The following is a 16716-nucleotide window of genomic DNA, read 5'->3' on the forward strand; positions in this document are numbered from 1 at the left end:
ACTTAGCACAGTGTCAGGCATATGGTGAATGTTTAATAAGTAATAGTGAATACTGTTACTATCATTATTGTTACTATGATAACGCACGTAAAACACTTAGCACAGTGTCAGGCATATGGTAAATGTTTAATAAGTGATAGTGAATACTGTAACTATTATTATTGTTACTATGTTTTGGTTAAGTGATAAGTTGCAGGTCTGAAAATTAATGTATCAAACCTCTGGAATAATAGTGCTATATTCCTATAGATATTTTTTAAAGCTTTGAAATATTTTCTCAGTCTGCAAATATTAGGCATTCAATCAGTGCTTCTATAATCAATTACTATACTTTCTAAGATGACAGCTCTGTAACTCACTCTAAGAAAAAGCCATTATTTAGAATACACACACATGATGCAAACCAATGAATACAACCTGGCTCAAATATCTCATAACCCCACCTAAGACATTTTCCTTGATCTAATAAAAAAAATCTCAAAAGTCAAATGAAAAGGGCATAAAAAGGTTTGGGTTACTTCTCACAGTGAGATTTGTTAAGCATTAGAATAGTTGGTTATTAGTAAACAAACTAGAGGCCCGGTGCACGAAATTCATGCACAGGTAGAGGGTCCCTAGGCCTGGCCGGCGATCAGGGCCAATCGGGGCCTTTCGGCTGCTGGTCAGGACCTCCCTTCCCTGGCTGCCAGCTACCGCCTGGGGCCTTCCTTCGTTCTGCGCCACTCCCTGGTGGTCAGCACACATCATAGTGAGTGATCAAACCCCCGGCCTAACTCCTGAGGGGGCAATTTATATGTTAGGCTTTTATATATATAGATACTCATCTACCTTGTTCTGCTACTAGGGCCTTCAGCTCTCCCAACAAATATTTTATAGTTCTAATTTTTTCAGCACTCTCATTCCCATTTTTTGCTTTCTGGACACCCTTTATTCTTGAATCTCGCACATGCATATTTGAATCCTTTCCCTCAGTTGTGACCTCTCCTATTTGCTCTTTGGCACAATTTTCTTCATTAGTGGCCAAGGAAGTTGGCAGTAATAGAGTGGGGCTTCGGTTTGTCTGACGGTCTGGTTGAGAATGCAACAAATTCATATATGTTTGGAAACACTTTAATAGGTCTGGTTCCTTAGGAACTTCTTGTTGTGGCAGAATTTCATTAGCAAGATCCAGCTGCTCAAAAGCTGGAATAGTTGGTTTGTCAGACTGAGGCAGGCTACACTGAACTCCAAGACTAGAACTGAAGGAATTCCTTAGAATATCAGTACAGTTCACAGAAATTGTGTTATGTTGTGATGCAAACTGGTTGTCACCATCAGTCTGAACTTCCTAAAGAAAGAAAAAAACAAGTTTCAAAAACATGAGCACTGACATTATAGTTTTGTAAAAGTAAATTTGCTTACTCTGCAATATGAGAACATAATAAAGCCATGACTAAAATAGACTGTTTATAAATATCGCACATGGTTTAATGATAAAGGCATAAAAAATTAGTCTACTTGGAGACTAAAAACAAAATTCTGCTTTGGGAAATTTAATTTTAAGAAAATAATCTCAGACATATGCAAAGATTTTTGCACAAACTTACAGAAATGTTATGGTAGTAAAAAACTGTTGATTAATGTCTACCATAGGGGAGTAATTACATAGACTATAGTATTTCCACTAAACAGAGTTTAATCGACTTATTAAAAATTTACAGAATGTATATAAATAAACATGTTCACAATAAAATGTTAAGTGAAAAAAGCAGAACATAAAAGTGTACACATTTAATTATAACAATATTTTTTTAAAAAAAGCAAACTTAACAAATAAAAACCAAAAAACAAAATCTACACAGAGAATTAAATGATTATCACTGTGTTAACAGCAATTGTGTTTGGGTGGTGGATATGAGTGATTTCTTTTTTCTATTGATCTTTTCTCCCACTTTCCCCTCACCATTGTTCTTAAGAAATAAGTAAAACAACTTGGGTAATAAAAAATAACTTGGGCCCTAACCGGTTTGGCTCTGTGGATAGAGCGTCGGCCTACGGACTGAGGGGTCCTGGGTTCGATTCCAGTCAAGGGCATGTACCTTGGTTGCGGGCACATCCCCAGTGGGAGGTGTGCAGGAGGCAGCTGATCGATGTTTCTCTCTCATCGATGTTTCAAACTCTCTATCCCTCTCCCTTCCTCTCTGTAAAAATCAGTAAAATATATTTTTAAAAAATAACTTGGGAAAAAAATCAATGGTCTTTATACATCCTAGGGCAGTGGTTCTCAACCTTCCTAATGCCGCGACCCTTTAATATAGTTCCTCATGTTGTGGTGACCCGCAACCATATAATTATTTTCGTTACTACCAAAATTAATTTTGCTACTGTTATGAATCGTAATGTAAATATCTGATATGCAGGATGTATTTTCATTATTACAAATTGAACATAATTAAAGCATAATGATTAATCACAAAAACAATATGTAATTAAATATGTGTTTTCCAATGGTCTTAGGCGACCCCTGTGAAAGGGTCGTTCGACCTCCAAAGGGGTCGTGACCCACAGGTTGAGAACCGCTGTCCTAGGGCATTGAGCTACATACAATCAATAACTTCAAAATTCTCTCTAAAGATAACAATTTCTAAAAGCAAATTACTTATCTACACTAATAAAAGAGAAACATGGTAATTGGCGTACGACCGCTACCCTTTTCATTGGCTATCAGTGAGTATATGCAAATTAACTGTCAGCCAAGATGGCGGCCGGCAGCCAGGCAGCTGGAAGCAAACATGAGGCTCGCTTGCTTCAGTGACTACGGATTCCAACGTTCCCGCCTCACTTTCCGGCCTCTCAGTTGCAACTCTAAGCAACTATCTACTATGTTGCAAATAAGAAAATAAACAAAAGCCCAGAAACCGGCTTTCAGTCAGCCGGGCTTTAGCAACATTGTATCGATGTTTTCAGCGGCGAGAAGAAAATAAACAAAAGCCCAGAAACCGGCTTTCAGTCAGCCGGGCTTTAGCAACATTGTATCGATGTTTTCAGCGGCGAGGCCTCAGAGCTAAAGCTGGCCCAGAATAAAAAAAAAAAAAAGAAAACAAGGAGCAGTTGGAAGCTTCAGTCACTCGCTTCCGGAAAACAGCCCTCAGCCCCTCACCCAGACTGGCCAGGCACCCCAGTGGGGACCCCCACCCTGATCCAGGACACCCTTCAGGGCAAACCAGCCGGCCCCCACCCATGCACCAGGCCTCTATTCTATATAGTAAAAGGGTAATATGCCTCCCGGCACCGGGATCAGCGGAGCCGCGAGGCTCCCGGCACCGGGATCAGCGTGACAGGGGGCAGCGCCCAAAACCCCTGATTGCCCTGTGGCTCTGTGTGTGACAGGGGGCGGGGCCACAACCTCCCTATCTGCCCTGCTCTGTGCCTGATAGGGGGGAGCTCCCCAATCCCCTGATTGCCCTGCGGCTCTGTGTTTGACAGGGTGCAGCGGACCAACCCCCTGATCCGCCCTGCTCTGTGTGTGACAGGGTGCGGCGCCACCCCCACGGGCCCTGCTCTGTGTGTGACAGGGTAGAGCCATAACCTCTCCATTGGCCCTGCCCCGAGTGTGACAGTGGCGGCGCCCCAACCCCCTGATCGGCCCTGCTCTGTGGGTGATACAGGATGGCGCCCCAACCCCCCTCCACGGGCCTTGCTCTGTGTGTGACAGGGTAGAGCCACAACCTCCCCATTGGCCCTGTCCTGAGTGTGACAGGGTGCAGTGCCCCAACCCCCTGATCCGCCCTGCTCTGTGTGTGACAGGGGGCGGTGCCCCAACTCCCCTATTGGCCCTACTCTGTAAGTGACAGCGGGGAGCTCCTCAACCCCCTGATGGGCCCTGCTCTGTGCATGACAGGGTATGGAGCCCCAACCCCCCTGATGGGCACTGCTCTGTGCGTGACAGGGGGTGGCGCCACAACCTTCCCATCGACCCTGCCTTGAGTGTGACAGGGGGCGGTGCCCCAACCCCCCAATTGGCCCTACCCTGAGCGTGACTGAGGGTGGCATTGCAACCTCCTGATCCGCCCTGCTCTGTGCATGATGGGGCGGTGCCCCAACTCCCCAGTCGGCCCTGCTCTGAGCCTGACCAGGGGCTGCACCTAGGGATTGTGCCTGCCCTCTGCCACCCGGGAGCAGGCCTAAGCCAGCAGGTTGTTATCTCCCGAGGGGTCCCAGACTGTGAGAGGGCACAGGCCGGGCTGGGGGACCCCCCTCCCCGCCCCGAGTGCACAAATTTTTGTGCACTGGGCCTCTAGTGTAGTATATAAACTGTACCTACAGAATGAACCACTGGAGGGCAGGGTGGTGGCTGAGGTAAGTGGACTGGAGTGGAAGTAGATAAGCCATAACTAGAACGTGGAGTCGCCTGACTTTCTATAAGGTAAGAAGAGAGAAAAATCATTCACATCTCATACTGCTTATACAATAATCAAACAACTTAATTATAGTTTATATTTATGCTTTTAAAAAACATCATTCATACTAACCAGAACCAGACACAATGTGGCAAGGTACAGCAGGAATTCCATTAGGGTTCTTCTTTGAAGCCAAGTTATTCATCAGTGACATTTGAGTCTGCACATGCTCACAGAGGGCTTGGTATATTATGGGTGAATACATTCTGTAATGATCTTGGAATGACCAATTTTGTGGTATAGCTGATGAGTCTCTTTCATTTCCAGCGGAAGTTTCATTGGGTATCTGTTTCTTATAATCTGAAGATACTAACGTAGAAGAAGGAAAAAAAGAGTCTGGAAATAATATTCTTCAGAAACTTTTATCATAAGACATTAGGGGGGAAAAAAACTTTCAGAAATAGCTCAACTCGTTATATGCTTTACAGAAGGGTTTTACCACTATCATCTCTAAAGAAAATCACCTCATATTCTTTTTTTACTGATTCTTGTAATCAATTAAATTATACAGTAAAAAATGATCTATACTAGCTCTTTAAAATCTCTATTAAATGGTATTTGTAAAATCTCCCATTCAATTACAAGACCCCCCCTTTAGGATGTATTTTCTCTCTAAAATCCAATAAAAGTCTTTTACCTTGGGGCGGGGGGGGGAGAATGAATGAAATTTTAAAAGCAGAAAACTTTGTAACAATTCTGATGCTTTGACTGTAAAAATATCAATCAGAGTTTTGAGGACAAGAACAAAAGTGGACTTAATCTACATATTGGACAATGAAACAAAATCCTAACCTGACATTTAAAAATATCCAAAGCTTGACCAACTACTTTTTCAAACATCTTCCCATCACCCCCAATTTAAATTTTTCACTCATCAGGCCCATTTAGACTCCCAACAAGCCTTTCCATCTTCCTATAACATTACTCATGATGAACCATTTCTTCCAATGCAATTTTACCCAACCACCAAGGCTCATCTGAAGGCTTCCCTTTTCCATGAAGCCTTTCCCTATCATTCCAGGCCAGTGACTGCTCTTCAAAATCCGAGAGCACATATTGTTTATACAAATTATGTATCATTTACAGATTATACTACATTGCTTATCTTTCACTCTCTTGTCTATCTGACTAAACTAAGCTTCTTAAGGCAGAACTGTATTTTATACTTCATTATTTTCTCCCAAAGTCCCCTATTAGTCTATGTACAAAGTAGTACAAAGCAGTAACCTGGTATTAGTTTGTTGTAGAAAAAACAAAGTTTTCCACATAGCAGTACTCTACAGATCAGTATGAAAATCTATATCCCTGTTTACTAAGTTCTCCTTCCCAAATGTTTTTAAAGACTATTAACAGAAAAGGAGAACCAAGATGGCAGCATAGGTAAACACCGGTGTTTACCTATGATAACTTCGGTGCTACTTCCCACAACCGCATCATAATTACAACTAAAATACAAAACAACCGTTATTCAGAACCACCTGAAATCTGGCTGACTGGAAGTCCTACAACTAGAGAAGAAGAAAGCACACTGAGACTAATAGGAGGGGCAGAGGCGCAGAACAGGCTGGTCCAAAACCCACATTGGTGTTTTTTTAATTGGGAGGGATATCTGGGCTGCAGAGGCCTCCCTTGAGAAGCAAAGGATCCCAGCCCCACACGAGCGCCCCAGCCCAGAGTTCCAGAGCTAGGAAGAGAAGTCCCTGTAACTTCGGGCTGTAAAATCCAGCAGGGATCGTGGCTGAGTGACACGCAGTCTGCAGGAGACCCAGGCAGTTCTCTTAAAGGGCAGGTACACAAACTTACACTGTCCTGCTCCCTCTGAGTTCCAGCGCTGGGGCATTAGCTTGAGGGGGATCCAGGGACATACAGGAAGGAACTGGATTGTCTGGCACCGGGGCAAGAACTAGAGGGCGGCTTTCTCCCAGACAAAAGTGCTGGCAGATGTCATTGTTCCTATACTGAGACCGCTGCCATAGCAGAGCTGACTGGCAGCCATATCTGAGTTTACATCAGCCTGGCTCAGACTGTTCGCTCCACCCTGGTGATTCCCTAAGACCCCGGCCCATCCAATTTGCAGCCCCACTCAAGCTGTTTGCAGCAATTTTTCCATATGAATTGCCTGTCCTGGCTCAGGCTTCAGACTTTCCTAAAATCTCTCAGACAAGCAGCAGCTGGCATCAGCAAGACCCAATACTAGCAGCAGCCTGCCTTGCTTCACAGCTTGGCTTCACTTGGGCACTTCCAAGCCCAACAAAGTAACAGCGAACTGAAAATTGCTCTGTAGCTCCTGCCGGTGGCCCCAGGTAGTGGCTGACTTTACACTTCCTGGGAGGACCCAGAGCCAATGCACCCAGTGGACAGCTTCAGACCACACCAGATTATAGCTCTACACATCCACAAGTGACACTTTCAAGGGGCAGACTCAGTGAACACCTAAGTCCCACAGAAGCAAGTCCTGCTCCATAGGGGTGTCTCTTGCACAGCAGCTCTTCTACTGTAGTCACAAGCTGGTCCTGACAGCCAATTGGCCTGGAGGTCAACTCCTCCCAGTGACACCAACAGCAATCAAGGCTCAACTACAACAAGACTGTGCACACAGCCAATACTGGGGCGCACCTAGAGTGCCCAGCTCAGGTGACTGGGGAGGCTGAGCCACTGGGCCCTGCAGGACACCTACTACACAAGGCCCCTCTACCAATTCCAGAAGTCATAACAGCTCTACTTAATACATAGAAACAAACACAGGAAGCAGACAAAATGCAGAAAAAAAGAAACATGTCACAAATGAAAGAACAGAAGAAAACTTCAGGAAAATAAACCAAAAAACACTAAATGAAATGGAAGCAAACAAACTACTAGATACAGAGTTCAAAACTATGGTTATAAAGATGCTCAAGAATCTTAATGAGAGCTCAAGAGACTCAGTGAGACTTTCAAAGATCTTAATGAGAATTTCAAAGACATGAAAAAGAATTTTAGACAGTCAGAAATTAAGCATACACTTACTGAAACAAAGAATAATTTGCATGGATTCAACAATACAGTTGAAAATTCTGAGAATCAAATCAACAATTTGAAATATGAGGAAGCAAAAAACACCCAATCAGAAGAGCAAAAAAGATATGTATTCATATGAAGATAGTGTAAGGAGCCTCTGGGACAACATCAAAAGTACCAACATTATAGGGGGGTGTCAGAAACAGAAGAGAGAGAGAGCAAGATATTGAAAACCTATTTGAAGAAATAATGACAGAAAACTTCCCCTACTACCTGGTGAAAGAAATAGACTGACAAGTCCAGGAAGCCCAGAGAGTCCCAAACAAGAGGAACCCAAAGAGGCCCACACCAAGACAAATCATAATTAATATGCCAAGAGTTAAAAACAAAGAGAGAATCTTAAAAGCAGCCAGAGAAAAGCAGTTAGTTACCTACAAGGGAGCACCCATACGACTGTCAGCTGATTTCTCAACAGAAACTATGCAGGCCAGAAGGGAGTGGCAAGAAATATTCAAAGTGATGAATAGCAAAGACCTTACAACTAAGATTACTCTATCCAGCAAAGCTATCATTTAGAATTGAAGGTCAGATAAAGAGCTTCACCAACAAGAAAAAGCTAAAGGAATTCATCACCACCAAACCAGTATTATATGAAATGTTGAGGAGTATTCTTTAAGAAAGCGGTTCTCCACCTTCCTAATGCCGCGACCCTTTAATACAGAACCTCATGTTGTGGTGACCCCTAATTTCATTGTTACAAATTGAACATAAAGCATAGTGATTAATCACAAAAACAATATGTAGTTATATAAGTGTTTTCTGAAGGTCTTAGGAGACCCCTGTGAAAGAGTCGTTAGACCCCCAAAGGGGTCGTGACCCACAGGTTGAGAACCACTGCTTTAAGAGGAAGAAGAAAAAAAAAGGTAAAAAATATGAACAATAAAATGGCAATAAATACGTATCTATCAACAATTGAATCTAAAAATCAAAATAAATGAACAAGGAATCTAATGAACAAAATAAACTGATAAATAAAATAGAATTAGAGGCATGGAAACATAGAACTAACTGACAAATCTCAGAAGGAAGGGAAAGGGGGGTGGGGGTGGGAAGAGATTAACCAAAGATCTTATATGCATATATGCATGACACAGACAATAGGGTGGTGAAGGCCTGGGGCAGGACAGGAAGCAGATGAAGGGCAATGGGGGGTGGGGGAAGGGGGGACATATGTAATACTCTCAACAAAAAAGATTTTTTAAAAAAGGGGGGAATGAGATTTCAATCTCACCCTGAGATGAGATCATTTGGGATGTAGGGTGGGCTCTAAATCCAATGACTGGTGTTCATGTGAGAGGAAGGAAAGGAGAAGGGGATCTGAGATGCAAAGAACCATGGAAGTGGCCACGGGAAGACAGAGCAGACACTGGAGCAATGCTGGCATAACCAAGGAGACCTGGAGCCACAAGAAGCAGGAAGGGATGAGCATGGCTCCTCTAGTGCCTCAGGGAAGCACGCCCCTTGCGCTGTTTGAATCTAGCCTTCGAGATAACAAGCTCTCCTCTGGAGAACCACTGGCTTCGGGCACTGGGAGTGACCTTCCCTTCTTCTGCCCCCACCCCCCAAGCCCTCATCCACATCGAGAAAGGGGGAGGCTACATCTTCCACTAGGGTGGTAGTCAGCTGACCCGGGAACTCATAGACTTACTGGTCCACCAGGACCAGTTTGGCTTGGAGAGTGAGCAGGGTTGTGGTCACTGTGTGGGAACTCCTGCAGGCAGATGGAGCCCCTAAGTGACACAAAATGACAAAGCAGAACATCAGGAGCTCTCGAGTGGCAGGGGGAGAGAGTCATAGCAGGGACTCTGTGACGTGGTTCTTACAAAGTCTGGTACTGTTCCAAAATGCTGACATCTCCCTGTGAGAGGAGAGGGGGTGACCTTCACCCGGGTCCTGGTCAGGCCACCTGTGAAGCTTTTCTTCAGACCCCACCACCGCCCTCCAGCCAACAGACCGGGGGAAGGGAGGCCCTGGCCAGCAGCTGGCAGCTGCTAGGGACCCTATCCGTGCATGAATTTCATGCCCTGGGCCTCTAGTCATTTAATATTAAAGATCAAATAAAGAGTTTCACAGACAAGAGAAAGCTAAATGAATTTATCACCATGTTGAAGGGTATTCTTTAAGAAGAGAAAGAAGAAAAGATGAAAAATATGAAGAATAAAATGGCAATGAATAAATATCTATGAACAATTGAATCTAAAAACCAAAATAAACAAACAGGGAATCTAATGAACAAAATAAACCAATGAATAAAATAGAACCTGAGGCATGGAAACATGGAACAGACTGACAAATCTCAGAGGGAAGGTGCGGGAAGAGATTAACCAAAGAATCTATATGCATATATGCATTATCTATGGACACAGATAATAGGGTGATAAAGACCTGGGGTGGGGTGGGAACCGGGTGTAAGAGGGCAATGGGGGAATAAAAGAGGAACATCTGTAATACTCTCAATAATAAAGATTTTTTTAAAAAAAGACTATTAACAGAAATGATTGTGGTCTTGGTTGATCACAGGTTATTAGGGTACGAGATACATTTAGAAAAATATATGGCTTTTTGCAGTACCTACCAAAGCTAAATATACAAATATTCTATGACACAGCAATTATATCCCAGGTATATAATGATAATGTGCACAAATAGCTTCATTTGCAGTAGCCAAAAACTGAAAACACCCAATAGCCATGAATAATAGAAATGGATAAACTATGGTATATTTATATCATGGAATACTACATAGAAATGGAAAAGAACAGATTACTGATATACACAACTACTTATATGAATTTGACAGACATAACATTTTATGAAAGATGTCAGACACAAGACTGCACAGTGTACAATTGCATTTATATGAAGTTCAAAAATAGGTAAAACTATCTAATGGAGATAGAAGTCAGAGAAGTGGTTACCTGGGGATGAGGGGATAGGTGATGGTGAGGATAATGATGATGCAAGAGCCTGATAGGATTGCTGAAAATGTTCTACATCTTCACCTGGGAGGTGACTATATGGGAGTATACACATACAAAACTTTATCAAGATTTATGCTTTATGAAAGTTATCCCTTAATTGTTTAAAGAACCAAACAGTTCAATTTCTGGTATGGAATTACACAAATATAGTGTATTGAAAATAACATTTTTAAAAGCATAAAACTTATGTGCAAAAGCAAAAAATTAAGGCAGATTAAATACTATAACCAATGAAGAGAGAAAAAAATGTTAAAGGAAAAAACTACAAAGTTAAAATTTGACTATGAAAATGGTTGGAGATATTAGAGAGTTCCATTTTGACTTGGGATATGCCTCCTTTTGAGATGATCTATTCCTGTGAATATACACTAACATGAATTAGCTGAGTAACTTATGGCAAATTACTTACCCTGACCTATTCCTCATCAGAAAAATGATAACAAAAGTATCATCTACTTTATAAGGTTATGATAAGAAGTAAATGAGATAATACTTGTAAAGTATCCATGTCTAGCACATTTTAAGAACTCAATAAATATTACCTATATTGCCAAATGAGTGCAAAATCTTAATACAAACAAGTAAATATTTCACAAATTTCCCATTTGATATCAATAATAAACCTCTAAATATGTCGGCCTACTCTAAGCAATAATAGTTATTCTTTATTATCTGAATAAATAATCCACAACAAAATTGGTTAATTAACATTTCTGTGAGAAATATTTCTTACTGAAAATATAATTTTATTATAAATCAAACATAAAAGTATCCTCTGATATATTTTAACTTTGAAATCTAAAATGATGGAGGGTGAGATCAGAGTCAGCCCATCCAGCACACAGCTCTTTCTTTCGTCTTAATTCATGGGTCTCTCTTTGCTCTTGGATTTCCTTTGGCCTCATTTAAGATAAGAATTGTCTGGTTTGAGGAATTCTCAGATTTCACACTCACAGGTCCAAGCTCTCATTCACCTTCTTTTCAAGGGGTGGTTTTCACAATTTGTGATAAAGATGAGCTACAATATTACGCGTCTCCCAGCAGATGTCATCATCCAACATAAATTAATGAGCTTCAAACATTTCTTAAAAATCGAAGTCTTATAATTAAATGACTTACTTTGCTCCTCTATTAACTCAGTCCATATGAAACTCTGCTGATAATGAAGATTTATATTTGAGAAAAAAATCTTAAAGCAAATTATCCAAAACAAGTTAAAAACAAAAAATGGAGCCCTCACTGGTTTGGCTCAGTGGATAGAGTGTCAGCCTGCAGACTCAAGGGTCCCAGGTTCGATTCCGGTCAAGGGCATGTACCTTGGTTGCGGGCACATCCCCAGTAGGGAGTGTGCAGGAGGCAGCTGATCGATGTTTCTCTCTCATCGATGTTTCTAACTCTCTATCCCTCTCCCTTCCTCTCTGTAAAAAATAAATAAAATATATATATATTAAAAAAAAAAAAAAAAACCAAAAAACAAAAAATGGATATAAGAAAGACTGCATTTATACTACTATACAATTTTAAAATGAACAAAAAACCATCACCTGTTACTTCACAAGCATATTTTCTTGCTCTTGTTCATCACACCCAAGCACCTACATGAAAACTTTACCTAATAGATTAGGATGGCAATATGTCTAATTGGTATCCGTTGATAACTAGAATCATGACAGGGATACATTTATTTACTCAGTCCTCAAAACTTTTTTAGTCTTTGAATTCCAACTGCTGTACAGCACTGCTCCTTGGGTATACACACTGCCTGACAGGTGAGATACTTCCTGCCAGCCAAATACAGAACAAACATCTACTGCAGATAAGATCTGCTGGATGCTTATTATAATTTGAAATATGTAAAGAACACCTAGCCTAGATGGAGGCAATCAATGCTGAAAGTATTCTGTCTGTAGTGATTTATTTCTCCAAGGTGAGAGCAGCAATATATGTAGGTTACTGAAAGCAGAGTCATGTGCCTACAGTATTCAACAGTTACCAAATGTAAAAAAACTGCTTATTAAAAAACTAGTGGCCCAGTGCACGAATTCATGCACATTGAAAGGAAATTAATTAGAAGAAATATTTTAATATCACTATTCACCTTTTCTTTATAATAGAATGTCAACCAAATTCATGACCGACAATGACAGATCAAAACACACATGTGCATTTGGTACCAGTGAGAGATTGGCACCAGCGAGAGCTTTGTATGTATCATGCATGCACGAGTCAACTTAGCTTTTTATAGATATAGAATAAACTTGCTTAATTAGACCTGCTTTCTGATTTAGCTAAACTTTTTCCAGCCCAGTGAAGCACCCCAACTTATCTTTCAGGTAATTGTCAGCAACACAGCAGGAAATATCAACACAAAGCAGATTATTATTGTAGATCACGCAGGGAGAACAAAGGGTAAAATATTTAACTGCAGCAGTGTTTGACTATATTCTGCACAGTGAGAAAAACTGAAGTCATTTTCAAGGTCCACCATTTCTTACTTCTTGTCAGTCGGGTCAAGTGTCTAAGCTTTCTAAATCTCCGTTTTCCAGCTAATGTAAAGAAAACAGGATTCCACCGAGTCTTGTATCTACCTACTCCAGGACTTCTGTTGAGATCAAATGAGATGAGGCACGGGAAAACGCTTCACAGACATTTGATTACAGTGTAAAGTGTTTCTACCTGGTTATCAAGCAAGTTGTGTTCCTGGGCTAAAGAAACTGCAAGGAGGCTAGTCATTAGGGAGAGGAAGCCAGGCATTGCTACATGATGTCATTACCCAGATGGCTGGACACTTATCATATTAGCCTTTTATATATTTAGATGTTTTTTCTTTAACTGTCAGGAGTACTCTAAAAGTAAGCTCGATGCACTTCTGGAACTGCCCCTCTGCCTCTTTACTCCTAGGATACATTAAGTTAGGCAAGCTCGACTCCACAGACATTAAATGAACTGACAGGTCCCAGGCAGAAAACACATATGGTGCCATACCTCCAATAGTAAGATAATGCATGTTAAAATTAAAATTATAGATATATACTAGTTAACATACTCTAACAAATTCCTTAAAATTCTATTTATAATTTACCTCACTTGTGGAGAGATGGAAAAGAGCAAGTACTGAGAGCATGGTTTTTGTGTGCTATTGAGCACTGTGATAACAGAGTATTAACAGCTGAAACCACACACAAAAAATATATCCTTTCTAGATAGTGCTGCAGTTTGGTAAACTAGAAAAGATGGAGTATTGACCTAAAGAAAAGGATGTTTCTGCTCCTAATGAGTCAACCTTAGGAGTAAATAAGTCAATGAGAACTAATTTCTAATATTGCCTTATTATCCTATGGGAAGTAGGTACTACCTTCTGATGACAAAAGGACAGGGGAAAGGACAATAAAAATATTGTAATCTGATCACAGGTCAGAACTGCTGATTTGACTCTAATCCAAATATGAATTTAATGCTTGGGACCCAGATTGCAAGATATCTCTCATCTGCTCGTCCAAATCCATCCTCTGCTAATCTCCACACTGCTCTCCCTAAGCTGCTGATCTCTATATGTATTACACTGTTAAGAGACAGTCCTTCATGAGTCTCTTCTGCTCCTACATGTCTTGCTGGGTATACCAAGAAAGTAGGCCTTGACCTTAAGCTCTTTACCTGGGCCATTTCTAAGGTTGAAACTTAGAGCAACCTTGAGGGTTAAGGTAATGTTTTCCCCTGAGACAAGTACAGGCTTGCTTACTTCTTATTACCCAAAGCAATGAAATCAGTGTTCTCAGTTGAAACTTAAACCCTCAGCATGTGCAACATCCATCTGGGTCCATCACATTTCCTCCCTGGGAATGGATGGCGAAGTGGATCCAAACAAATAAGCTGATAAACACACTGCTTGCTGTGGTATGAATAATAAACTCCTTTGTCTCTGACCCAAGAGTCTTGTGTCTCCTGCCAGTATCTGTGACATAGTAAGACTAACTTATTGGCTTGTAAGAATAAAAATCAAGTTGAGTTTGATCCAACAGAATTCTTGATATTATCAAAGAAAGAAAGCAGAATGTTTATTCCAACTGTGTGAAGTAATCTTGGGCTGGCTTTGTTCTTTAAAGAAGCTCACTGCTCTTCTCTTATCAAGATGGCCTACCCCCGTGGTCGGCAAACTGCGGCTCGAGAGCCACATGTGGCTTTTTGGCCCCTTGAGTGTGGCTCTTCCTAAGCCTTAGGAGTACCCTAATTAGGTTAATAACAATGTACCTACCTATATAGTTTAAGTTTAAAAAATTTGGCTCTCAAAAGAAATTTCAATCGTTGTACTGTTGATATTTGGCTGTTGACTAATGAGTTTGCCAACCACTGGCCTACCCTATGCAACAGTATCTCTTTCTGAGTCCCAGTAACCTCTCCAACACCTCATCCCTTTAAGGCCCACATATGATAACAGTTCTGCTGCTGCTGGCACTAGGCTGGTACAATCCTTTGTGGATTTCCTATACCCCACTTACACCTTTGTAATGATTTTTTTTTTTAAATAAACCCTTCTTGTTATCTTAAGTGTTGCCATCTGTTTCCTGCTGGAACTCTGAGTAACAAGTAGTTAAACTGGGATCCAAGTTGCTACCATAGCACCACTACTGTCATCCATGAAGAAGGGTGCCCTGGACAAGAAATAACCTGCCTTAAGAAAAAAGTAGGACACTGGAGGAATAGGCAGTTGGTACTACCAATCCTTTCTTTGTCCACTGGGCCGTAATACATAGGCCTCTGCTTTAAGAGTTTAGAACAGGGTTAGCACACTTTTTCTTAAAAGGCTAGTGGATAAATATTTTAGGCTTAGCAGCCCAGGTGGACTCTATGTCACAACTACTCAACTCTGCCATTACAGCACAGAAGCAGTCATAAAAAATACATACATGAATTAGCATGGCTGTGCTCTGACAAAAATTTACAAAATAAATAAAATAAGTAAACATTATTTATAAAATAAAACTGGCTATAGTATTGGTCAGCATTGGTTTAGATCAGGGATGGGGAATGTCTGACCCGTGGGCCTAATCAGTTGGTCTGGCCCTGCCAAGGCATTAGGGGTGAGTTAATTAAATGTTTGACCAAATAGAGCAGGCTAATTTTTAAGTGAATAATTTTGTATGGCCCAAGTGTGATGTTACAAATATCCAAATGGACCTTGGCAGAAAAAAGGTTCCCCATCACACCTGGCCGGTGTTGCTCAGTGGTTAAGCACCCACCCATGAACCAGGAGGTCACATGCCCAGGTTGTGGGTTTGGTCCCCAGTAGGGGCTGTGCAGGAGGCAGCCAATCAATGATTCTTTCTTGTCATTGATGTTTCTATCTCTCTCTCTCCCTTTCTCTCACTGAAATCAATAAAAAAAATATATATTTTTTAAAAAGGTTCCCCACCCCTGGTTTAGACCAATACTGACCAATAAAAATATAATATAAACCATATGTGCAATTTAAAGTTTTCTAGTGGTTATATTAAAAAAGCAAAAATAGGTAACATTAATTTTCATGTTTTATTCAAATCAGTATATCCAAAATATTACCATTTCAACATGCAATTAATTTTAAAAGTTATTTTATTTTTTTGTATTAAATCTTCTAAACCTGGTGTGTATTTTATACAAAGCACACCTCAATCTGGATGCTAAATTTTCATCAGAAATACTTGCTCTGTATTTTGTTTTAATAACATTTTCAGTTGAAAAAGTAGGTTCATGTACTCATGTTATTCCAAACAGACTTAAATGTTTCTAATAACTGGATCAAATAACAGTTCCCAAGTTTAAATTAATTAAAATTAAAAAACATTTTTAATTAAAATTAAAAAAATTTATGATTCAGCTCCTTTGCTGTACTAGTCATACTTCAAACACTCAATGGTTAGTGACTACCACCCTGACCAGTGCAGGTCAAGATAATGTGAGGCTAAATATGACTGGCCTCCAACATGGGTTAGTACAGTGATGGCGAACGTATGACACGCGTATCAGAGGTGACACGCGAACTCATTTTTTTGGTTGATTTTTCTTTGTTAAATGGCATTTAAATATATAAAATAAATATCAAAAATATAAGTCTTTGTTTTACTATGGTTGCAAATATCAAAAAATTTCTCTATGTGACACGGTACCAGAATTAAGTTAGGGTTTTACAAAATGTTGACACACAGAGCTCAAAAGGTTCGCCATCACTGGGTTAGTAGGTTGTTTCCTCTGCCTTAGTTCTC

General features: G+C 40.6%; 1 protein-coding gene across 1 annotated transcript in view; it reads right to left on the reverse strand.

The window, feature by feature from the left end:
- The window catches only part of CCDC14 (coiled-coil domain containing 14), a 62007-nt gene that overhangs the window by 33987 nt on the left and 11304 nt on the right, over window positions 1-16716 (reverse strand). The window contains exons 6-8 of the mRNA XM_070406352.1: window positions 4512-4748; window positions 4304-4398; window positions 829-1327 (exon numbers count right to left, since the gene is read on the reverse strand). Coding sequence (XP_070262453.1) covers window positions 829-1327; window positions 4304-4398; window positions 4512-4748 — 831 coding nt within the window. The remainder of the gene's footprint in view (window positions 1-828; window positions 1328-4303; window positions 4399-4511; window positions 4749-16716) is intronic.

This window comes from Myotis yumanensis, unplaced genomic scaffold, assembly GCF_028538775.1.
Source record: "Myotis yumanensis isolate MYYU_CA2020_CCGP unplaced genomic scaffold, mMyoYum1.0.hap1 SCAF_2, whole genome shotgun sequence".
In the NCBI taxonomy this organism is placed as follows: Eukaryota; Metazoa; Chordata; class Mammalia; order Chiroptera; family Vespertilionidae; genus Myotis; species Myotis yumanensis.